The sequence below is a fragment of the Lissotriton helveticus genome, chromosome 4_1 (genome assembly GCF_964261635.1).
Source record: "Lissotriton helveticus chromosome 4_1, aLisHel1.1, whole genome shotgun sequence".
Classification (NCBI taxonomy): Eukaryota; Metazoa; Chordata; class Amphibia; order Caudata; family Salamandridae; genus Lissotriton; species Lissotriton helveticus.
In genome coordinates, this window is record NC_136063.1 from 296,097,390 (window position 1) to 296,122,718 (window position 25,329).

At 47.3% G+C, this 25,329-nt stretch overlaps 1 protein-coding gene across 2 annotated transcripts in view; it reads left to right on the forward strand.

Annotated features, from left to right (window-relative positions):
* Window positions 1-7,426: 7,426 nt before the first annotated feature.
* ATAD2 (ATPase family AAA domain containing 2) overlaps window positions 7,427-25,329 on the forward strand; it is a 558,187-nt gene continuing 540,284 nt past the window's right edge. Inside the window, exons 1-2 of one of the 2 annotated variants that reach the window (XM_078686807.1) lie at window positions 7,427-8,182; window positions 12,259-12,482. In XM_078686807.1, the coding sequence (XP_078542933.1) occupies window positions 8,018-8,182; window positions 12,259-12,482 (389 nt within the window). In that variant the 5' untranslated portion in view covers window positions 7,427-8,017. The remainder of the gene's footprint in view (window positions 8,183-12,258; window positions 12,483-25,329) is intronic. The other variant, XM_078686808.1, reaches the window with a different exon arrangement.

Consider the following 25,329-nt stretch of genomic DNA (forward strand, 5'->3'; position numbering starts at 1 on the left):
TTTAATTGCCCAGTTTGATATATCTTCAAAACTTAATTACAAGAGAAATCAGGTAAATCATATCTCGGATCTAAAATTTAATCAACATATCTGCATTGCTTTAGTCTATATACACATTCAGATAGTCAGGTTGTGCATTGTCAAAGTTATTTAATTGGCCCGAGAAACATGTCTCAAGAGATCGACCATGACAGAAGTCAAATGGATCCCTACTTTACTAAGTTTTTCAATTTAAAAAAGCAATGGTGAACCATTATTCATCTTACTTCGCAAGGCTCTGTGGTATAGTTCAATCCTTTACAGTTTCAGAACTGTTGTAAATTATCCTGTCTCATTGATCTATCTTGATGATCTAGGGTAAGAAGAGCCACTTTATAAACCATTTGAGTCACTACATTATGACATTTCTAAACTATTTGTCTTGGTACTTTTTTACCTGAATAGACCAATTCGTAAGTCACTCCAGTAAGTCCTTATTCTGATGAGTAGTCTTTTTGGACGAATGAGTTGAATGACCTTCGTTACTCTGGCCACTCTGTAAAGATTAGGATTGATATGCATGTTGATGGCTATACATATATCATAAAATTTGCATATCATCGCTGTTAACAAGCCCGATTGATCCGAACGAATTATAAGGCTTGTATTTAAAGAAAGTTGGTAAATACAGAAGTTTTTAACAATTAAACCGATCGAAAAGTGCGTCTACACAGTATTTGTATATGTACTGTTTACTGGCCCCGTTAGTTAAGAAAATTCGTGACTAATCGAGACGAAACGGGACCTTTTCTTAGCAAAATAGTCCAGCCATTAAAGTTTATCACAATGGTGCTTTATTTCCCGCATGCTTCTATAGTAAGAAATCTCTTATTAGAGCACCACAAAACTTACTTGAAATGTAACGAAACGGCGTGTCTGCTTGAAAACGTGTAAATCCTTTCGGCAGGGACGTTTCGAAACGGCTACGTCACGCGAGATCTGGAATCAAACGTACCCAAACCGGAACTCGCTTTTAAAGGGCTCTCGCGTTCTTTACAACAGCCCGATAGGCTCCTCTGTTACGTGGCGGCCATCTTGTAACATCACTTATATAATATCGGATGGGGCAAATTTATTTGAAAAGCACTATCAACAGATTTAGTTAAAGTCGATAGAGTTATTTGATAAACAAAAGTTCATTTCTTAAACTTATGAATATTGATAACATAATTTTGCTTAATCCTTAAACGACAGTATATGTTACTGTGGAGACCCGTGTTCAAACTGGGAAAACTGAAAATACTGCAGCAGAGTAATGCTTTGTTTCTACTGCGTATCAGATGAACCAAATTTTAATTTAGACTATAGAGCCATATCAACTGGAGCAATCAAATGAGGCTCAAGTTGTTACAGTATTTAGTTAAAATTGCTTTGTGTAAACTCAATTCTAACTATCATATTAGTCTAAATTTAGAATTTGCTGCCTCCATACTCACGTACTCAAACTTTTCATGAACAAAATAAAAAGTTATGTATATTTTTAGGTCAGCTTGTATTGGTTGTTTACTTCCTGTCACATGAACAATGTGCTCACAGTCTCAACGACAAAGTATCAAGATTTTATATGCGTTATAGAACCTGCATCATGCTTACAGTCTAACAGATGGTAACCTTAGTCATTATTATATGAGCCTGGCAATCTAACAGAGGTCAATCTTTACTAGTGCAATATTGTAAACGCTACATAATGTTCACAGTAAATGTCATATTCGCATTGTGTCAAATGTGACATTGTGGCCGAATCATTCTATTTTTGAATCGTTGTAATTACTTCTGGTGTGACAAAAGATACATGATCAAAACCTCAATGCCCAAAGACTTTCATACTAGACATGCTAGTGTATGCCACTCTGTGGCTGAATTAAGGCCAGATGTAATACTGTCAGTCTGCTGAATCCAGCGATTTCCTTTGAGTGTAAGGATCCTGTCCACATTCCTTTGTCTGATGGTCGGTTTGATAACTTCCACCACCCACCATGACATTTCTTTCTCAGTGTGTTTGTTTTTAATGTAATGTTCAACCAATGGGGTGTTCTCTACATTGCAACGTATTCTTGATTGGTGTTGCAGGATGCGTTGCTTTTTTTTTTTTTTTGAAAATAGTTTTTATTGCAGTCACGCCAAAACAGGCCAAATCACAAGTATACATCACAGTTACAATGAGCCGTTACGTAATAGTTCCTGATGCCTCATACACAGCCTGCGTGCCCACAACCCGGGGGTTGGGCGGCAATAAGTTTGCGGCTCCCCCGTGCCTGACGCTAAAGGTGCAGGAGTAGTTAGCTACAGGAGTATGTGCATGACTACTTTTTATGCCTCATCTAACCAACGCGATGAGCCCCAACCCCCACCCCCTGAGCTAAACCGGTGACCTCCCCCAGCCCCACCTCCCCCCCCCCACCTGTCTAAGGGCCCTGGCAGCGGTCGTTCCCACGTTTCCAGTGTGCGGTCTGTGTCGACCATGTGTTCCTGCTGCCCCTGGGTCATCAGCTTGCCCCTTCCACCCTTTCCGCATCAGGGGCCTCCTCCATCTCGTCCTCCTCGCTATCTTTAAGGGCCTGTACCATCACTTCCCATGAAGTCGCTGTCTCAGTCGCCGCCTGGCTAGGGGTCCTGCGCGCTAGCTGGTACCTGTGTGTGCTGTCGGTGATCGCCCATTTCAGAAATTCTTGCAGCCACCGCCTGGGAGTCGGAGCCACCCTCGCCTTCCAGTGCTTAGTGATCTCTCTTTTAGCCACCATCAATCCCATATCTATAAACTTGCTCGTGAGTTTGTTTTTGGGGGTATGAGGGAACCAATGCAAGAGACACTCCGCCGGGCCAAAAGCGATGGTCCTGTCAGTAACCTCGTTCAACACGTCACCTATGGCCTGCCAATATTCCCGAAGGGCCGGGCACGCCCACAGCATATGCACCAATTCAACCCCATCTTCCGGACAACGGGGGCAGGTCGCCTCTATCGTTCCAAAATACCTCCTAATCCTCCCCGGGGTCATATACGCCCTATGCAGAATATAGAAGTGGATAAGTTGGAACCTAGCATTTCTCATGCTGTTGCGAGCCCTGCGCACTATCTGCACCCACGTCGTGTCAGATATGTCTTTACCCAGGTCCTCCTCCCACTTGGCCTTCAGCGACGCGAGAGGACGGAGATTCTCTCGCACCATTCTACTGTAGAGGCACGCCACCGCCTTGATTGTACCCGCCGACATCATGGTGTATTGGCATGCTGCTGCCGTCGCAGGTTCCTCTAGCCCCGATCCCCAGTGGGTCTGTATTGCCCTGCACACTGCCGCGTGAAGGAGAAATCCCCCTCTCGGGAGGTCAAAGCGCTCCAGCAGTGCTTGGAACGGGAGTAACGTTCCATTTTCGTAAAGGTCCCCAATCACCTGCACACCCGCCTCCTCCCATCGCTGTAGGTGCGACCAGTCACCTCCATGTGGCAACGCCGTTAGCATACCCAGAGGGATCTCTGGAGCATATGGGCGCCGAATTCCTGCCCTCGATTCCAACATTGACGGTACGTGCGTTGTTCCAATGTTAAGTCTCGACCATCAATCCGCTGTTGAAAGGTGATATACGCCAAAACATGGCGGGGCGTTCCCTGTAACCTTCCGTCTTCCGGGCCCCGATATACTCGTGCCACCTCCTGCGTGAAGACCTGCAGTTGGGCCGCCAAATAATAAAGCTCATAGTCCGGCACCGCTAGTCCCCCTTCATCCTTCGGGCGGGTGAGCGTTGCCAGCGCCACCCTGCACCCCAGATAAACGCTGTGATCAGAGATCGGAGCTGCCGGAAGAAGGAGCCAGGTATCCAGATTGGAAGCGTGCGGAAGTAGTACAATAACCGCAGCAGGGCGACCATCTTCAATAAGGATATCCTGCCTGCCACTGAGAGCGGCAACGTGGCCCAGAAGGTCATACAGCCCTTCAGTCCTCGCACACATCGCCCCAAGTTACCCTCGAGCAAGTCCGCCGCCTTGTGGTAAATGTGGATCCCCAGGTATTTAATGCAGGCAGGCTCCCAGGCTAGTGCCGGCCGGTGGTTCGGCCGAGCAGCTCCCTCCCGTAGCGGGAACAAGCTTGTCTTGGGCCAATTAACCTTCAAACCCGACAATGTGCCGAACCGCTCCATCAGTGCCTCTGCGCCCGCTAGATCCGCGGCCCCGTCGTTTAGGAACATCAGCAAATCATCAGCATATAGCGAGATGAACTGCTGTCCGTCCCTAGCTCGTACCCCGAGAAAGTGCCGTCCCGTCCGGGCCTCAGCCGCTAGGGGCTCGATAGCCAGCGCGAACAGAAGCGGAGACAGGGAGCAACCCTGGCGGGTGCCCCTTTCTACCGGATAGCGGTGGGACACCGTCGCCCCTACTCGTACCCTTGCTATCGCTTCCGCGTATAGGACCCGTGTCCATTGGTTTGCAGGATGCGTTGCTTAGCCATCTGTGTGGTCTTACCAATATATGTTAAACCGCACGGGCATCTGATGCAATAAACTACATTGGTTGCCTTACAGTTCGAAAAGTGTTTAATCATGATGGTTTTTCCAATCAGTTCGAAGGATTTCATATTTTTTGTGGTAGCACATGCTATGCAACTTTTTCCCTCTGAAATGGCCTTTGACTGGAATCAATTGTTTCATGTTATCAAAAATGTCTCCTTCTTGGAAATCATAGGCATGGACTAATTTGTCTCTTAGATTAGGTCCACGTTTGAAGGCAAACATCGGTTTCTCCTTCAACTCAGGCAGAACATTCAACAGTGACCAGTGTTTGTTAACTATCTTTTTAATTTGATTGGTCATAGTCCCATAGGTGGTTACGCAGACCAGAGATGTTTGACTGCTTTTAGATTTTACTTCTAAAAGCGCTTGGCGATTGTTATACCATGCTCTCTTTAAGGATTTCTTGAGAAGTTTGTTGGGATATCCTCTAGCATGAAGCTTATCTTTGAGGATTTTTGCTTCATGGAAATAGTCTAGTCGTCTGGTGCAATTCCTTCTCAACCGAAGGAATTGCCCAAACGGTAATCCATCCTTTAAAGCTTGAGGATGGTGGCTGTTAAATCTCAGTAAGGTGTTTCTTGCCGTCGGCTTTGTATATAGGGTCGTGAAAAGAGTGTTATCATCACCCACTTTAATCATGATGTCAAGAAAGTTCATTTCGGTTTTATTACTCTCCATTGTGAACTATTATCTGCCCAAGCCCGCAAGGTTATATTGGGTCCCCCACCCTTCTTTTTATACAATGTGAGGGCCAGCGTTGTCGCCAAGGATCATGCCAATGGTGCTTGCGATGCGAAGGCAGTGCCGAGGATACGATGCACAGCGGGGCACTGCATCCGTTCTAAAAAGTTGCGAGACGAAGTCCGGCATTGTTGTCAAGGCTGCTGTTGACGAGGAATGTGAGGGTTTGCGCCGAGAATGTGTTGTGCAGCGGTAGGTCCAATGGGCTGAGGTGGCGATGCAGGTCTTTGCAGCAAAGTCTAATCCATGCAACAGCAGCATTGTCTCTGTTATGCTTGGGTTAAGCTCTATGCAGCAGATGAGATGCAAGGGTTCTGCTGGATCCACAGAGGCTGGCAGAGCACCTTAAGGCCCCTTGCAGGGTTTCAGGACTGAGGTGGCACCACTTGGCAGGGTATACTCATAGATGGCATAGTCCAGGTGCAAGTTTGTTGGAAGCCTGTTTTGTCCCCGAGGGTTCAGATCTGTAGGCCAGAAAACTAGCCCTTGGAGTCATTCTAGGTTTAAGAAATGCACATCTAGTCCTTCTCACCCAGCAAGAGGGTGGCAGGCAGCAGGTCAGCAAGGCAGCAGTCCCTCAGAGCAGCAGTCCAGCATGGTGGCATTTTTTTCAGCAGCACAGCAGTCCTTCCTGGCAGAATATCCACAGGTCCAGAAGTGTACTGAAGAGTAGGTGTTTGAGGTCCAATATTTATGCCCAGTTATGCCTTTGAAATGGGAGAAGCTTCTAGAGGCTTTCCTCTGAAGTGTACCAGGGCACTGCCTTCCTAGCCCTGGCTCCAGACTAACTACAGGGGATATGCAACCCTTTGTGTGGAGACAGAAGACAGCCTTTTCAAATGTAAGCGGGGCTTGGGCCAGCTCCTCCCTCCCATCCTGCCACTGATGGCCCAGTCAGTCACACCTAAACTCCCCATTGTGTGTGACTATCAATTACTCACAGTCATGTCACTTAGAGACAAGCTGCGTGCACCAAATAGCTAAGCCCAGAAAATGCCATGTTTCTAAATGTGCATTTTGAGAATTGTAACTTAAAATACGACTTCATGATAAGTTAGGATTTTTCATTACAATTCTAGAGGCACAAAACATGAACTGGTGAAATTATGCCCTTCCTGGACCAGGTTGCTGTTCTCAGGCTTACAGAGACTTGGAGGCAAGAATTGAAGGGGGAGTTACAAGTGGAGGAAGTTGAAGGAGCCATTCGAAATATAGCCTGCAGTAGGTGCCCTGATGGACTCCCAGGTGGAACATTATCAGACCTACTCTGCTTTGCTTGCCCCCACCCTCCCTACTGGAGACGTTACAGGAGGCTAGGGGTAAATTACCTCCATCTATGCGAGACGTCCTAACAGTAACTATGAAACAATTGTTAGATTCTGGCTGAAACAAAGTTATTGTGGGTCTTCTGATGAATACAACAGTGTTGGTCCATGGTCAGAAATCCCCTTCATATTGAAGCAAGCGATATTTGCAAAACAAACATGACAGTGAATAAAATAAGAGACTTAGATTGTGTGTGTGCTTCAGAGTAGAGGATATAGGTCCATAAACGACTCATAACAAACTCGAGATCACTGATATGAGTGTCAGAAGAAACATTGCGTAACGCAAACAAAGAGCTACTACGACCCTCTGTCTCAATTTTGAAATTATGTTCTAAGTATTTGTGTAACCCTAATCACTCCACCGTTTCTCAATATGTAATCTTAAGTGAATATGTAACGTGTCATTCTGTAACTCATACAAGTAACTGTTGTACATATAAGTAGTGATAGTGATACCTACTACCATAATACTCTTTTTCCTTATGCAATTTATTTCGTTCTATTGTAAAGCGCTCTGACGCCTCAGGGTATAGTACGCGCTATATACAACTGCATAAATAAATAAGACAGTTCCTATGGCGACGATCGCACGACAGTGGGCAGGACCACAAACGTTCGCTAAAAACGCGAAATTGTGACGTCATTTCTAAACAAACGTCTTCTCGCTAAACGCACGCTATTATTATAACCGAGGAGAGCGCTACTTCTTGCGTACTAGTATGTGTATTCGTTGATGCCGCCCTCGTACGCAGTGCTGGTGTCGAGCTGAGTAAACACTGAAGTCGAACAGTCATGTGACTAGTGACCTCGAGGTTAGTGCGTAAGCATCACACAAACGGACGCTGACGGCACTAAACGGCACCGCTACACTGCAGAAATCCGGCAATACTTCACGGCACCGCCACCCTGACCTCCGGCCGCAGCGCCTTTGACAGCCTACCCGCCACCCGACATACTTAACAGACTCCACGGCGATGGGCGGGACCATAGACCACGGCTAGCCAATCAGCAAACAGCCAGTCCATTTCTGCTTTGCACGCGCCCAAAAATTCCTAAAAAAACAAGGTTTCCCAACGAAGTCTCCTTCCGCGGAGCGATCCACCAGGGTTCGAGTGGCCGAAGGAGAGCAGTAGACCGACCTTTCTTACGGCTCAGGAAAAGAGACAATCCGGTTGCGTCCCGGACTGTATTTCGATCTGGAGGCTGCGGTGGATTTAGCAGGCCAGAGGGAACTATTTCGCGGTCCGTGGCGGAGGGATCATTACACGCAAGCGTTGCTGAGCGTGTGGCGCCAGAATTCGTAAGCAGTGAGCTGAGTGTCGTGGCGGGAAAGGAGTTTCTGCCAGTTTCAGGTCTGGTCTGCACTGCCGAGCTGTCAGTGTTGTCCACCCGGAAACGGTGGTGTCATGGTCCGCCTGCGTAGCTCGACCGGTGGCGCAGACGCTGAACCCCTGGATACCAGCAATGAATTTATTTCTCTGGACACCCCCGGGAAGAAAAGTCAGTTGACTGACGCCGGGGACAAGAAGGCTAAGAGGGGCACCCGCTTCGGAGGCCGAGCCAGCAACACTGTGAGTTTCAAGCGGTGGTGGTGATCATCCTATTTACTAAGCAGCCTAAGATGATAATTCGGGGGTTGGAGGGGCTCTCCAATAAATGCCAACAGACTCTTTTCAGACGGGAGACACCTGATTTTTAAAGCCCAAAATGGCTTTAATTTAGCGTTCTCCCACCTGAAATTGTTCCCACTTAAGTACGAGCCACTGGGGAAAATAAATTACCCCGATTTTTTGGACCTCCCTCTATCTGCTCTCCAAATGTTGGACAGGGGAACAATTTACCCCTAAAATGAGGCGGAGCTAGTCTTTTCTTTTAAAGTTCAGCAGGGAGTCCTTTTTTTTTTAATCAGACTGAACCCTGCCCCCTTCATGCTAAGTCTCTGCCAGTCAGAGGGACCCCACCACACCTTTCCTCCCCATGGAGGCTCGGATGTAAGCCCGTAAAAATAAAACGGGGTGACCCAACGAGAGGTGACCTAGTTTTAGTTCAGAGTGAAGAAGAAAATCTTTATTTGTTTTTTTACAACCATAACATGTAACACTTTAAAATTGACTACAAAGTATGTTAAAAAACAATTTCGAAATAAAATATATATCATTAAATCTTAATAAATAGAAAAGGAAAATTATTCCACTCATCTAGTAACCGTATTCACAATAAAGTGCATCTTGGCGTCTGGATAAATACGAGATTTTACAATTCATTAGTAACCGTATTTTCTGATTCAATATCCACTTTTTTTAAAAGTGAGTCAATCATGTTTAAAAGCTCAGAGTGTTTCTAGGAAGCATGGAACTGATTATTATTTTTTTTGTGTTGCGTGCGTGCGTTTTGAAGATATTTAAACTTGAAATAGCCTTAAATCAGAAATTAGTGTCCCAGATTAGCATCCGTCATCACTAAAGTATCAGCTAGAAATAATTTGATAGTGACTACTTTTCCCCCAAACATTAGCATCTAATATTTGTTTTGCCTGAAAATGCTAGCTTTTCCTTTGTCCTAATTTTGTTGTCAAACACGCTTTGATTGCCCACACATACTATCTGCTCTTGTTATGAACAGCCCTCCTCAGAGCCAGCACTTTAGTAAACAAAAAGTTTGACCCGCAAACATCCGTTAACTAATTTCTGAAGCACCAAGTTTATATTCTGAAAGCCTTTTTGAATTTAAATTGATTCTTGCATTTCTGTGTTCAACTTTATAGACTAAGTACTATTTGACATGCTGCACATTTATGACATCAATAGTTTCTGTTGCATCTATAATGCTTACACACTACAGACTCAAGGGTGTCTGCCTCCAGTTGCATCCTAGCAAATCCTAGTGCTTATGCTTAGCCTTAGCGTATACAAAGTCTAATATATTTCTTTACCTTATGAACGTGTTTCCTGGATGGCTTGTGGTGCCCAGGTTTAGTATCTCAACTAAATGTACTGTTATGCATCTCTCATCCCACCATCTGTGTCTCTGTACAATTTCAGAATGTCAGTGTTCAGGTTTATGTACAAGCATACTGGTGTCCCAAGCACCAGCCTCCTTTCACATTTACAGAAACGGGCACTCGTATAACCCTTATGCCATGTAAAGGTTATAAGCTTGCCCGCTAACATTTTGCCCCCATTAGTGCATACTACTAAGAATAACATGCACAGTGATCCAAGATGGCACAAGACCATTCTTATACGCCAACAATTCCAAACAGCCAACAGTACCAGGTGTATACAGTCTCCAATTGCTGGGTACATGGCATGTTACTGTCCAAGGAGATGTGCAAAATTTGATAATAGCAGACTGTGCCCCATACACATTTTCATAACCATTGTTGAGTGAGTCTCACTGGCCCCAACATAGTTTGGTTAACCTCCTTGCACGTCTGGGCGCATCTATAGGGTCTTTTTTCTCTTAAGGCGCTCGGGGTTGGTACGAGTAGACCAGAGGCATTGCTTTAGATGATTAAAGCTTCTGCACCAGAAAACATGTTCCCATCTTCTCTTATTAGGTGAAACTGGCAGGCTGTTTGCGTTAATTGAGGAGGACAGTAGATGAGAACATGAGCGATCATCCTTCCTTTCCCTCTTAAATACAAACTATGTCGATGAGGGAGAACTAAAAGCACAAATGGTGCACGGTATATTTAGTTTTACTTTTTCAACATAAGAAATATTGCATCGACCTGAAAGCAGCAATCATTTTTTTATTTTTTATGAATGAGATCAATATTCTTTCTTTGACAGAAACCTTAAAAAAAAAAAAGGAAAACGTTAAAACCAAGATAACGTTAATTTAAAACGGAACAATACTTTGGAACAAGAATTGGAAAATGTGTGGTCCAGCTTAAAATGTAAACATCTAAACTGTTTCTAATCCCAACCTAGATAGTGCAATCTAGGTACACGTCCCTGAGGGATTTCTTGAGAAGTTGGGTTCCTGTCGGGCACTATTTGACTAGGTTGTGAATTTTCTTAATGGAGTGTAAAGTCTCCATTTCTCCAGATCTAGGCTGAAGCTTATATTTTAGCAGTGAACATAGGATTGCTTTTGGTACTCAGTGTTTTTTTTTTTATTGGACTTTTTTTTTATTGGACTTTTTTTATGAATGTGGAGAATTGTTTTCGTGCCCTTCTTTTTCCAGCTGACCTAGTTTCTGTATTTACTGCTGTGAAACAGTCGGTGAACGTTGACGTTTTTTCTGTATACATACGTCGTCCCATTGTGTCGTTGGAACTATTGAATCATGTTGAAAGGTTTAGTGTAAAAATGGCATAGAATTTGTAAATCATAGTGGCTTGAAGCGGTTGGTCACTTTAAAGCAAAACTGCTTGCAAACTACCAATACTTCAATACTGGGAAACTTTCAGTTTATACATCAAAAAAGTTTATATTTTCTACAAAATAATTACCATTGTGTATCCTATTGTAATTTCACTTTCCATTGTCTTTTGTCTGAACCACAGAAAGTTCTTCATTGTTAAGCAATAGCTGAGCATTCACTCAACTAATTCTTTATTTTAAAAAAACAAAAAACTACAACTTGGTAAATGAAGGCTACATTTTGCCTTAAAATGTTTATTCAGGACCCTGCTTTGGCACGTCCCAGGCACATTCAACGATTCGACTTTTTTGACTAAATAATCAAAGCTGGGTTGTTTGAGTCAGCTTGTATCAGGCTTTTGGCTCCTTACAAATGAGACTGAAGGTTTAAGATTAGTAGGCCTCTGTGCCTCTGGTTCAGATAGGCGGTGCTCTTACATCTTGGAACCTGTCAGTTGTTTAGAAAAGGAGTTCTTTTTACTGTTGGTTTGAGCTACTTTGCAATATTTAGTAGGGAAGAGGCCAAAGTGTAGAGTGCTATCCATGTCTAATGTAAGTTTAAACAAATGGTTTACTTGTCAGTTTTTGCTTTACTTTCTGCCTGAAAGTAGGTGGCATGGTGATCCAGCTGTTAGGAGAGTGGTTTTGATTTACTCATGGCATACACTTATTAATTGTGTGCAGTTGTGAAGATGGTATCCCCCAACAACTATTTTAAAAAAAAAAAAATCCCCAAGAAGTTATTTGATGGTCCACTGATTTGGACTATCCACCCAAAAAGTAGATGTGTCTAATGATTAGAGGTGCTGAAATGATAAAAGGTGTTTGTGGGAAGGCTTGGCAGACCTTGTTTGGTATTGGTGCCCAGGGTCTGATCACTGCTGGCGACCTTTTGGACTGTAGACACTAGTCCGAGCCCATCTATCCCATCATTCTACGCACTGTGTGAGTTTAACCTGTATTTGTGTCTACAAATTTACTACATCTATCCTATAAAATGTATGTAATAGATTATCTCACTCCCAACACAAGTGCAAACCCTGTAGGGTTATGTGTTGCTATAGTCTGTAGCTGCATCTATAGCTTGTATATTGTCGTTATTGTTTCTCAAGTCCGGTAGTGGCGTTTCCTCTTTGATCTACTGCTAGTGCCCCATGAGCCCCCTGCACATAGCTCCTTTTTTCGGACTACTGATAATGGTGCTCATAATAGATGTGGTGATCACATATGCATACGTTTATATCTTTTTGTTGCTGTTTTTTATTCCTTCCCTTAGGAGGACTACTCTGATGAGGAGAACTTTGATAGGCATATGCAGCGATCCACAAGGAATATATCACGGACTGGCCGGGATTGTTTCTCTGATACTGAAAACAGTGGACGCCCCCTCAGGTCCTTAAGGAAAAGGACATCAAATGGACTTAACTCGTCGGACTCGAGTTTTGATAAAAGCCCTAAAACCCAAACTGAGAATAATGTTGTGGAAAAACGTTTTACCAGGTAATTGCTCTGCAGTTTCACCACTTCCTTAACCCCTTGATAAAATGTATCTGTTTATACCCATGTGGGCATTTGTGAAAGTATTTTGAAGTCCTGGGGTCAACTTGCCACCAATTGCAGTGGTCCCTCATTCTGATACCCATATCCCTGTTTTAACTTTCTTTTTAGAAACAGATTTTCTATAGCAGCTGAGTATCAAGCAATTTGCAACAACATAGTCTGTTATATCCTGTGTCCAGTCAATCGGTGTACATGAGTTAAGGTGCTCTGACCGCACATGTATGGGTACATTCTTTAGAAAACTATAGTAAGGTTTCCATTATGAGGTCATGGTAGTCTGGTGAGGTGCCAGCATTGAAAGGAATAAGTCATATCTGCTTTTTGACATGTTTTTATGCGGCCTTCATTGGTGTTGATATGTGGAATTCACTATCATGTGACTAGATGTTTAATGCAGCTGACTTTTGACTTCAGTCTTTGAAGCACAGCAAATCTGACGCATAAAGACAAGATTTAAAGGCAACTTTATTGCTCGTTCACGTTATTTATGAACAGAAAAACTGTTCTTTGCCAGTTTGAGCTCTCTTGCTAGAAAGGGCCAGTAGGCCCTAAACATAGCTTGTAAGAATGCAGCAATGAGGGTTTTTAAGACAAAAAACTCAGTTAAAGTAAGGTGCACTGCCTGGTGTATACGTCAAGGGGTATCTTGATGCTAAGTAGTAGTAATGGGCGTTTAGAGCGAGCGGAAAAGCCCTTAACCACTCAAATTGAAAATCAAAAGAGATTCACAGAAACTGAAAAACAGCAATGCTCTCGCACACAAACACAGGGTTTGTAGCTGGTAAGCAAATAATTCTCAACACAAATGTAATATTATACAAGTACAGCTGCAGATTCTTGAATGTGTCTCTCAAGGTGAGTTCTTTAATAGGTCCATAAAAGGCCTTATTAGTCCACAAACAGCCGACACGTGTTTCGTCGTGTGGAATAATTCACGACTCCTCCTCAGGGCTTGTGGCAAGCCTGCGCGTAAGCAGGTCTTGAAGAATAAAAGGTCAATGTAGACATGAATCAGTATCGGCTGGGAGGTGATCAATCTTGCGGAAGATAAATCGAAATTAAGGGAACCAGAGAGCAAGTGTGTATGCCTCTGTCACAGGTGAGCACGACGAGTTGCCGGTTTATATATGTTGTGCTTAATACGTGTAGGTATTAGGCAGTTACTGGGAGGGGATCCACTCAATGTTCCTTATTGTCAACTGGAAATTATACTAGCAGTCTTGGCGATTCATTCAGATACGCGGTATCCCTCCTCCGTGGGTTCCCGGTCGCCGTTTACCGATGAACGGACTAAAAATAGCTTGCCCTGATAACATCTGACTCGCCATAGGAGTGTGCGAGTAGATTTATCGTGGCCTAATAGTGCAGCCATATTTTCTCCATTACATTTGCAACACATTACCTTTCCAATGGCATGACAGAACTACAGATTAACAGTTTGGCACGATTAGCTACTTAAACATTTTTCTCTTGGATTGAGTTGGTATTGCAGGCTCTAATTGGCTCGTGGTGATGATTCCCAGTGTATTTTAAAGTGAGTTTGTGTATCCAATAAATTCTGAATACAATTAAGTTCCGTAGCACATATTCCCTTCCGTGAGCTCACATTAGAAAATTGTTTCTTAAGATGCTTTTTTGGTTGACCCACACCTCCAAAAAAATTTCAAACCTGAAGGCCCAGGCTGTTTATCAGAAATACATGCACATATCTTATGAGTGGCCAATAACAGCATGTAAACTGACACATTAAACAGAAATACAAAGACAAATAATTATTAATCAGATTTATTTATAAAAAAACAAGCATTTATTATAATACCCAAAGGTTAATATACATTCTAAAACAATAACTTTTATGATACTGTTCAAAAGTATTGATTTATAAACCAATCAACTCAAACCCCATTGCTTAAAAACAGGCGTTGATCTACTGACATACAGATTTTGTTCTGTTACGTCGGGTAGAAAGATTTTGATGACATTACCAAACCTGTGTTCATCTTGGTAGAATCACTCCTGGACTGAATAATATCCCCTGGACTGAAGAATATCCTTGGTTTCTGTATGTTTCTATATTGAAATAACAGAGGTGAAATATATAAATAAACTACCCTAGATGTGGTATCATCGTTTCAAGACCGTATGGTTATTCTAAGTCTTCATCATCAAGATGGATGTTCAAAAAGTCATACATATTTGACAGATGCACCGAACAAAAAAAAAATGCATATAAGATGACTCTAATATGCAAGGGGAGGTTGTTCAGACCTTGGGGACAAGGTATGAGAAAGTGTGACCTCTGGCTTTGCAGATATGGTTATGTGCGAGCAGGAGGCCAATAGAGTGGAGGTTTTTGATCATGGTGTAGAAATTGAAGTGGTTGTTGATCTAAGAGGGGCCTAGATTGTGCTGTGTGTGAGGGAGGAGTTTAAACAGTGTTTGTGGATGGGGAGCTAGTGGAGCGCTTTTGTGTGTGAGGTGATGAGTGTACGTGGTGGAAGGAAGCCTGAGTGTCTGGCTGCTGCATTTTTTGTATGACCTAAAGTCTTCTAGTTGGTTGGGTGGTGATGCTGGCCCACAGTGCATTGCCATAGTACAATTCTCTGGTGATAAAGACCTGGTGACGCTTCTGCATGTGTTGATTGAGAGCCATATTTTTTTTTTTTTTTTTTTTAAAAAGCAAGACTTTATTGGCATTTATCGGTTAGGTTACAGTCACATGCCCCAAAATAAGAAGGCCAGGTGCGTTAAACATGACATTTAGGTAAACAATCATAGGCTGTAGAGCAGTCCGGCAATTTGCGTATGCAGTGTATAGGGCATGAAGAACATACCGAAACCATGTTACATCACACAAAGTTTTCCGCTTGCATTTTGCATTTCTTTTTTTTTTTTAAAACAACATAACTATGAACTAAACATAAGGCTCAGCATCAATCGACACATCAATAAGCATGGAATATCGAGGTAGGCGGTTGCTGGCAATCTTCGACTTCAAGCCCATCACACCTCACCACCCTCTTGCGTATCCGCCCTCCCACATCCACCCGCATCTTCATGCACCCTGTGAAGGGCCCCCGCACATAGCATGAAACACACCCCCCCAATTAGTCAGTGTCAGTGTCCTCATCCGAGCTCTCGCTATCATTCTCTGGCAAAGGATCACAAATGTCCCCTCTGTATGAGTTCCATTTTAGCCAAACTCCATTCCATTTACGGGGATTGTCTCTCATCTTATAAACTGCCCTTTCTGTTACCATGAGCGTGTCCATGTTTCTGAGCCACTGCGCCAGTGTGGGTAGCTCGGCCGCCCCCCATTTCTGCGCAATGTCGCGTTTGGCCACCATGCAGCCTATCGTGACCCATAGCTTGTCATAATGTGTTAGATCAGTAGGACCCCAGACATTCAACAGACACACCCTGGGATCTTGCGGTATATTGGTATTCAGTGTTTGTGCGATGGTACGGAGCACTCGCCGCCAATAGCTCAACATGTAGGTGCAGCTCCAGAGCGTGTGTAAAAGTGTGCCCTCCCCGCCACACCCCCTCAGACAGAGCGGGTCGTCTGCCCTTTGCAATTTGTGTAGTGCCACTCGAGTGTAATAAATTCTATGGAGGACCTTCAGTTGTATGAGGCGGAACCTAGCCGAGATACCAGCCTCACGGGGGGATGACAGAGCTGCATTCCATTCGGATTCGTCAAAATCTCCCAGGTCTTCCATCCATTTGTCCTTGAGTTTCCCTAGGGGCTCAGGCAAATTATTAAGCAGTTTTCGGTATGTTAGGGAAGTTGCACTCTCCAACATATAGTCCGTGAGTAAACGGTCCTCCAACGGTGAGGACTCCGGGGGTGTGGTGCCTGGCGGGATCTCCGCCAGAAGAGCATGTCTAATCTGCATGTATCTGAAGCGTTCCGTGTCTCGTAGTTCGTACTGTTGTTGGAGGGAACTGAAGGGGACCACCCCTTCCCTGGACCACATGTCCCCCCCCCAGTCGAGATTCCAATGGCGTCCCACTGGTCGAATCCCTTAGTACGCCTCAGGTGGCCCAGTGTTTTAGTATCCCACAACGGTGTCATTTTCGTAATCACCCCTGCCCAGTGTAGTTTTGCTTGTGCTTTATACCAAAGTTGTACCGTGTGTTTGGTGGGCCCAATCAGTTTCGCCGCAATGCCCTTGTGATACAGGGGCGCCAGCATGCTGTTAGTACCCAGCTGGGCCCGGTCCGCCTTGAAGGCTGGGTCGTCCTGTGGTGCGTGTAACCATTTATTAAGAATTTTGAGTTGTGTCGCCCAGTAGTACAACTGCATATTAGGCAGTGCAATCCCACCGTCGTACCAGCCCCTATTAAGTTTGGCGTGTGCGATTCTCGCTGGCCGATTCCCCCACAGTAAGCCCGACATCAGTGCTGTCACCTTTTGAAAGTAGCCTGGGGGGATAAGCGTAGGTGTGTTTTCGAGAACGTATAGAAAGCGTGGTAGAGCCATCATTTTGAATAAGGCTGCTCTGCCCAATAGCGTCAGTGGAAGCGTCTGCCAGTGTTTTACATCATTACGCAAACGGAGGAGGGGAGGCTGCAGATTGCGAGCCGAGAATTCAGCCGCATCCCGGGTGATGTGAATTCCCAGGTATTTGAAGGACGTAAGTGCCACTTCCAGCGTGCATTCGTCCGGTAGTGACGGGAGAGGACCCCTGAGAGCATAGATGATTGATTTTGACCAATTGATAGTGTAGCCCGACACTTGGCCATGAGAGGTGCAGAGGGTCAGAAGGTTAGGGATGCTGCTGTCTAGGTCAGTAAGATAGATTAACATGTCATCAGCATATAATGACACTCTGTCTTCCCAGCTCGAGTCCCATTGAATGCCCTTCAGGAGCGGCGTAGTCCGTATAGTAATCGCGAGGGGTTCCAAGACTAATGCGAAGAGGATGGGTGAGAGAGGGCATCCCTGCCGGGTTCCCCGTCTCAGTGGTATTTCCCGTGATATGTGGCCATTTGCCACTACACGTGCCATTGGATCCTTGTATAGTAACCGGACCCAGGCAATAAAGTTTGGGCCGAACCCCATAGAGGCGAGGACCGCGAAGAGGTAACTCCACTCCACCATATCGAACGCCATCTTGGCGTCTAGCGACAGGATGGCCGCCGGTTCCGTCAGAAGCGGGATTCTAGCCATGACTCCCTGGACCCTACGAAGGTTCAGGGCCGTACTTCTGCGCGGCATGAACCCAGACTGGTCTGGATGGATCAACTGACCTAGGTGGGACATGAGTCTGGTCGCCAGCAGTTTCGCCAGAATTTTAGCTTCGGGGTTCAACAGTGAGATAGGTCTATAGGACGTGCACTCGTTAAGTGGTTTACCCAGCTTTGGTATGGCTACAATAGTCGCCATCCGTTGGTCAGGTGGTAACGTGCCGCTCTGCCTACTGTCCACGTACATCTGCAAGAGGGGCGGACCCAGAGACTCAGACATCGCTTTAAACCACTCGATAGGTATCCCGTTGGGACCCAGGGCTTTGCCCGGATGGATAGCGCCAATCGCCAATTGGATTTCATCCGTAGTTATGTCTGAATCTAATTCCCTCATCGCATCGTCAGTCAATCTGGGCATTGCCACGCGGCTCAGGGCATCCCGGGCCTCGCCTTCTGTGACATTCACTGTCGGTGTGTACACCGTACTGAAATGATCAGCAAGTACCTCCACTATGTCCTCTGGTCGCGTGTGAACCCTCCCAAGTGTATCCGTAAGCTGTAATATGTTCCTACTGCCTCCCTGTCTTTTATCCAGCCAAGCTAGGAGTTTACTGGCCTTGTCCCCAATGTCATACACTCTGTGTTTGGTGGCCGCAATGTCCGCCTTGGTTAGGCGGCGCACATGATCCATGTGAAGACGTTGACGTAGCTGTAGGGAGTGGAGGTTAGCACAGGAGGGGTCTGCCATATTGGCTGTGTTGGCTTTGTCGAGCTGTAGTTCCAACTCAGACGTTTCCTCTCCCTGCTGCTTCTTGTAGTGTGAGATCGCTGCTATCGCCTGTCCCCTAAATACAGCCTTGTAGGCCTCCCAGAGTACTGAGGGTGAACTCACTGACGCCTGGTTTTCTTCAAAGTATTGTTTGGTAGTATTCTGCAGGCCTTTGCGAATAGCTGGGACCTTGAGGTAACCCGGGTAGATCGGGTATAATCTCCTGCGTGTGGCCGAGCGGCTAGACAGTGTCAGGGTAATAGGCGAGTGGTCGGAGACACCCCGAGTCTTTATTTGTGCGTCTTCGATGGTGAGGCAACCGGTCCCTAGCGTGAGGAAGTGGTCGATTCTGGATAGACTGTTGTGTGTTGCAGAGTAGTAAGTATATTGTAGTTGTTTCGGGTGTAGTGTGCGCCATACATCCACTAGGCCCTGTGCCTCCAGAAACCCGCCAAGTTTGGTGGTGCCAGGTGAGTGCGAGCGCCCGGGGAATCTATCACGTGTGTCATGCAGTACTGCGTTGAAATCCCCCCCTACAATCAAGTCCCCTTCCGGGAGTTCTAGGAGGAACCTACCAAGATCGGGCAGTGCCACAGCGTGTAGTGCAGGGGGGATGTAGACCGATACCACAGACAAAGCCCTGCCCTCCCACTGGCCGGATACTGCTGCAAAGCGGCCCTGGTCGTCTATTTTGGTGGAGGTGATGATGTATCGGGAGGACTTCTGCATTAGTATGCCCGTGCCACGTGACCCTGGAGTGAACGCTGCATGTGTAACCATGTGGTATCCCCGTCTATCCATGGCCCGTGTAGTAGCGCCCATCATGTGTGTCTCCTGCAACAGGACCAGGGCAGGACCCGCCCTCTTAATTCCCTGAAGGACCAGGCCTCGTTTGATCTTGTCACCTAATCCCCTGACGTTCCACGACATAATGTGTAGTGGGGCCGTCGGGACGGAATCTTCTAGTCCGGCCATGGCAGTGAGGTGTGTTTGCGTCCCACTAGGACTCTCGCGTGTATTGCATGCCGTTGCCTGCGTGAGGCACTCTCTCGGAGGTGAGCCCACCGTACCGAGGAAGCGCCACCTTGCCCCACGAGAGGAGGTATCCACGGGGTCGCAGCAAGGGCGTCAAGGTGAGTACCCCGGCGTGTCACGCCGTACCGTGCAATGTACATGTCGTGGTGTGACATAGTGCTGAGCCAAGCCAAAAACTCGAAGAACTAAACCAATTACAGAAATAAACACCCCCCCTCTCCCAACATCCCCCCCTCCCTGCTTCCCTGCCGTTCGGACTTGAACCTGCCCGCCTCCCCAACTTAGCAGAGTGCATTACCCCAAACCCAACCAGTGTACTTGCGCGCTGGGGTGAAGGAGTCTCCGAGGTCAGCGGCCTCTCAATCTTCTCCCCAGAGGCCCCTCGCCCAGTGTCCAACAGCGTGCCTCAGGTGTGCTGTACAATAAGTCCCAAAACGTTGCCAGTCCGGAAATCACTGGTCGCCATTATTTTCCTCGTCCGCGGCCTCGCTGTGGGGCGAACCCTCGCTCACTCCATCACCTCTCGAAGTCTGAGAAGCCGGGAGGCTATCCGTCGTACGATCCTTCTGTTGCCGATGAGGCTGTCGGGGGCGAGCGTTTGTTCTCCAGCCGTCCAACCAGTCCCTTGCGGATTCCGGGTTGTCGAAGAACCAGGTCTTGTTTTCGGCGACCACTCGCAACCTTGCGGGGAAGAGCATGGAGTATGGGATCTCTCTCGCCCTGAGTTCTTTTTTGACCTCGAAGAACGTCCGGCGTCTGCGTGCCACCTCCGCCGTGTAGTCAGGGAAGAATGCCACCGTAGAGTTCTGGATCTTGACCGGAGGGGATTGTCGGGCTGCCTGTAGAATGACGTCCCTGTCCCTGAAGTTGAACAGCCGGGCCACAATGGGTCTCGGAGTCGCACCAGGTTTTGGTTGGCCTCCCGGCACACGGTGCGCTCTCTCTACTGAGAAGGAGGATAGTCCCTTGGGCCGTAGTTCAGTGGTGATTAGGCCCTCCACATACAAATCCATGGCTCTCACCCCTCCGTCTCCGGCACGCCGAGTATGCGGATGTTGTTCCGCCTGGAGCGCCCTTCCTGGTCGTCGAGCTTCTCACGCAGTACCTTGTTGTCTGTTACCAGCTTTTCTACTGCCAGCTGGAGTTCGGAGACGTCCTCCACCAAGGATTTCGTGACCACTTCCATGGCGTTGACCTTTTCCGTCATCTTGTGGAAGTCCGCTCTGATAAGCGTAATGTCCGTGGAGATTGTGCCCACTGTCGTTTGTAAGTGTGCCAGGGCCTGCATCACGTCGTCCAGAGTCGCTTTCTTAGTTCCCTGTCCCTCCACGGATCTGGCAGCCGTCTCCTTCCCGGCAGTCGGGGACACCGCAGGCCTGTCGCAGGCATACCGGTCAATTCTAGTCTGAGTAGGCCCACTCTTCAGGCCCCTCCCCGCCATAGCAGCAGAGTCTGCGGCCCCTGGGCAATCCAGCGACGGGGGGCCGCGTCTGCCCCTTCTGCGTCTTATTTTGACCGCCGATGTGGTAGTCCACTTCCGTGGCAGGCCGGGGGTGCAGGAGTCGGCCCGGGACACCTCAGTGGGGGGGGGTCGTCACTCCGTTGCACGGCGTCCAGCCGGGAGTGTGGAGAGAAGCGTGACGTGCGGGATCCAGTCCCCCGCCTCTGGTAGGTGCTGTCACTCTGTTGTTCTCCCGTTGATAAGGGGGGCAAGGGTCAGTTTCTCGGATCCCCCCCAAGTGCCGGAGTCGCTCAGCAGGTGGTATGGAGGCGGGAGATGGTACGCAGGTGAATAACTTGCGATGCTCCGTGTCTTGCAGTGACGGACGCTGCGAGGTCAGTCTCCCGCCGCTCTATGGGGTCACGCTAATGCCAGGTCCACCCGCAGGGAATGTTCTACAGCCCCGGGAAGTTCGTGGTCGCAGCGGGCGATGACTTGTACAGCGGCCGGGAAGCCGGGTGATGGCACGGGTCGCCAGACCAATAGTATGGCTCACACTTCCTGCCTCTCTGAGGAAACGTGTGTACTGCGCGGCAGGAGAGCGGGTCGATCGCCGCCTATGGTGCGGCGGGTGAGGTCCGGTCCTCGGCCAGGTCGTGCGGGGCAGTGCCGGACCCTCTCAAAATGGCGGCTCACCGCCGTAAGGCAGTTCTGGGTGTCCGCCCGCTGGGCGGTCACGGTGCGCGGAGGAGCGAGGTGTCATCCACCCGGCACAGTCTTGGTGACACCAGGCGCGCCCGACCCCGGTTCCGCCCTCACTCACCCCGCGGGCCGGCGCCCGTCCGCCGAGTCGAAAAAGACAGCGGGCACTTCCGGTGCAGGGTCCCCGGGGCAGTCACGCTTCCTGGCAGGCCGGGCGACGAAGGCAGTCCCCGGCTGCGCCGCGCTGCAGAGGCCTCTTCTACGCCCGGGCGGATGTCGGCTCCTGTTCGCCGGACGGCCACGGCGTTTTCACCCTTTGGCACCGCTCGGTCCCGGGCTCCGGGTTCCTCCTATTGGGGCAGAATATGTAACGGATGAGTTTCAGGATTGCTGGAGAGGCCGCCTCGATCGCGGAGCTACTCCATTAAGCTGCCGCCATCGTTGGCTGCTAGCCACGCCCCCCGATTGAGAGCCATTTTGAAGAATATATATATATATATATATATATATATATATATAATATATTGTCGCTACAAAATCCAACACGCAGTCCTGCGAAATTAGAAGCAGCACTCACAGGGGGGTACAAAGCCAAAACTTCTTTATTTGGCAACCAGCACACACAAGACGCGTTTCGGCGATGAGCCTTCGTCAATTGCAACTTGGAACGCGCCGCCATTGCTTTTAAAACAGATACAATGTAATCGTCATAATGATGCCATCATTATGACGATTACATTGTATCTGTTTTAAAAGCAATGGCGGCGCGTTCCAAGTTGCAATTGACGAAGGCTCATCGCCGAAACGCGTCTTGTGTGTGCTGGTTGCCAAATAAAGAAGTTTTGGCTTTGTACCCCCCTGTGAGTGCTGCTTCTAATTTCGCAGGACTGCGTGTTGGATTTTGTAGCGACAATATATTGGATGGGCACACCCCCACCTAAAGGAGCACCCGCTCGTGAGTGCAGCAGGCTGGTGTATCGTTGGGAGCAAGTATATATATATATATATATATATATATATATATATATATATATATATATATATATATATATATATATTTTATCTTTGTGGTTTAGAAACGGGCGAAGGCGACTGCGTGGACTTGGCTGGTAATTCAAAGTTGGTTGTCTACCATTATACCGGATCTCGGCTTGATTGGCTGTGCAGGGTGTTTCACAAGATATGCTGGCCACCAAGTAGATTTCCATAGGAAACTGTTCTTGTCCAAGAGTGCCACTTCTGTTTTGTCTGTATTTTAGAGAGTTGGTCTTCATCTAGCTGGCAATTGCAGGAAGTGAAGTTTGTGTGGGTATTGGATGTTTCATTTACGAGGGAGCGCATGAGCTGGGAGTTGTCAGCACAGGAGACATTTATTCCGTAGGATCATATGTTGGCGAATGGTGCCATGTAGGCATTGAGCAGCGTGGGTCTGAGCTGATCCTTTGGGTACTAACCAAATGACGTTGTTGACGGCTGAGGTGTAGGGGGCTAACTGACCCATGGGTGCATTTCATGAAAAAGTAGCAGATCCAGTGGAAAGCAGGACATAGTGTTCCCACTTTGTGGAGGCATTGAATAAGGGTTGTGTGTGGAAGACAGTCAATAACTTGAGTTTGGTGAGAGCTGCAGTGTCTTCTCTGTCAATCAGTTGGATCTAGTTTGTGGCGGCAATGAGGGTGCTCTTTTTGTAGTGGTTGGTCCAGAACCCGGATTTGGTGGGCTTAAAGGGGTAGTTTGTTCAGGTTGTCGACCATTCACTTGTTGATAATTTTCTCCAGCACTTTGTCAGGGTAGGACAGCAAGGATATCGGTCGGTAGTTAGCTATCTAGCATCTGTGTCTGCTCAGGGTTTCCTAGAAGGGGTAGTATGGTGTTGTGCTCTATGCATTCCGGAAGGTTTCTATTCTGATGGAGTTCTTTCTCATCGGGTCAAGGCTGTGCAGATGGGGTCCAGTCCTTTGGTGAAACTGAAGTGTGGGTAGGATTCTGATAGAGCTCCAAAGTCAGGGTTCTCCAAAGTAGTTCTGGATCCATGCCAGATTTTTAGCATATCCTCGTTTTAGATAAATGTAGTTATCTTGAATATTTGGCATGGATCCGGCCCTCCATGACCAACTTTGGAGAACCCTGTCCTAAGTGAATGGATCGCATGATCCCTGCTGGTTCTGCAGTTATTATTGGCCGTTAGATTATGGTGGTGTCTGCGGGGTTCCTCTGGTTGGACAGGAGGTCTGTGATGATGGATGCATCTGATTAGGGGTAGAAACTGTTGTAGATGTTACTGATCTTGTGGCTTAAACAGTTGGAGAGCTCGGTACAGCGGTCCTGAGATGGTGTGATGGTTATGGAGCTGCCACGGGGTGAGGTGAAATCCATTATATTGGCAAAGATTTGTTTGGTGTCACTTGCGCTGTTTTCAGTGAGTTTGGTCAGTGCTCATCGCTTGGTGGATCTCATTGGCTTGTGATAGAACCTCAGGGCTGACTTGTGGGTGCTTTTGTCAGTTTTGTTGTGGGTCTATCTCTCTCTGTCTGCATTTGAGTTGTTTGCACTGCTGTTTGAGTCTGAGTTCTTCGTTTGTGCCAGCTCGCCTGGTGGTGGTTTTGAGCGAGCTAGGGCTTTGGTGCAGAGATGATTCTGCTGTGTTTGTGCTGGATTGTGAGAGGTAGTTGTGGTTGGCATACTTGGAGCTCTATGGTTAATGTTTTGTCCAGGATCCTGTGCTAGTTTCTTTAGGTGATTTTCGGATGTGATGATCCACTTTGGTGGGGATGAGCAGGTCTAAGCCGGTGAGGACAAGGTCGGTCCAGGTGAGGTGGGAGGGGCTTGTCTACTAAGTTTGGTGAAGATTAGACCAAGGAGAGGTCTGGTGCCATGGGTGAAGCTCTTCACTCGAAACGTAGCTGGACCTTCCTGGAGGTTGTAGGTGTTTGGGTTTGTGAGGTACTCCTGGTGGTAGTTGTGGTCGCTGAGGAGGATGAAGGATCCGAAGTAGAGCCCCAGAGGGACAATGAAGTCTGAGTTACCAGTGTTGGATTGTGGATCAGGAGGCCTGTAAACGAGGGCATCTTGGAGTTGAGTTGTTGATGTGCATTGTAAAGGCCACATGTTTGAGACGGTTGTCTGTGTTTTCGGATGTAATAGAGCAGTGAATGAAGATGGCCAGTTCTCCTTCTGGTTGGGAGGTTCAGTCTTGACTTACATTTTTGGGAAATTGCTGTGGCGCTGTCGGGGTAAGCAAGGATTCGGTCAGGAAGAGTAGGTCTGGTGAGAGATCTTGTAGGAGGTACCAGACATCGACTTTGTGGCTGACAAGTGAGCCGATGTTTGAGAGGTCAGGTCAGGGTGGGCTGAGAGCTGTGTCTAGTGACGTGGGGTGCGTCATCTTGTATCAGGAGTTTAAGGGGGCATGTAGGAGAAAGCGCCATCAGTGTTTGAGAGTGGGGAGGCCTGGTTGAGGAGGAGCGTCCAGGGTTCATGGTATGAAGTACTTCAGCAGAATAGTATCTGAGGGTGGAGAGTATTAGGGGTCCAGACTTCTAGGCTGGGCACGAATGGGCGCAGACGGGCTTGCCTTTGGTACGGCTGCCATTAAGTAGGAGCGGAGAGTAGTTCAGAGGATGGCAGGCAAGGTTGCAACAAGTATA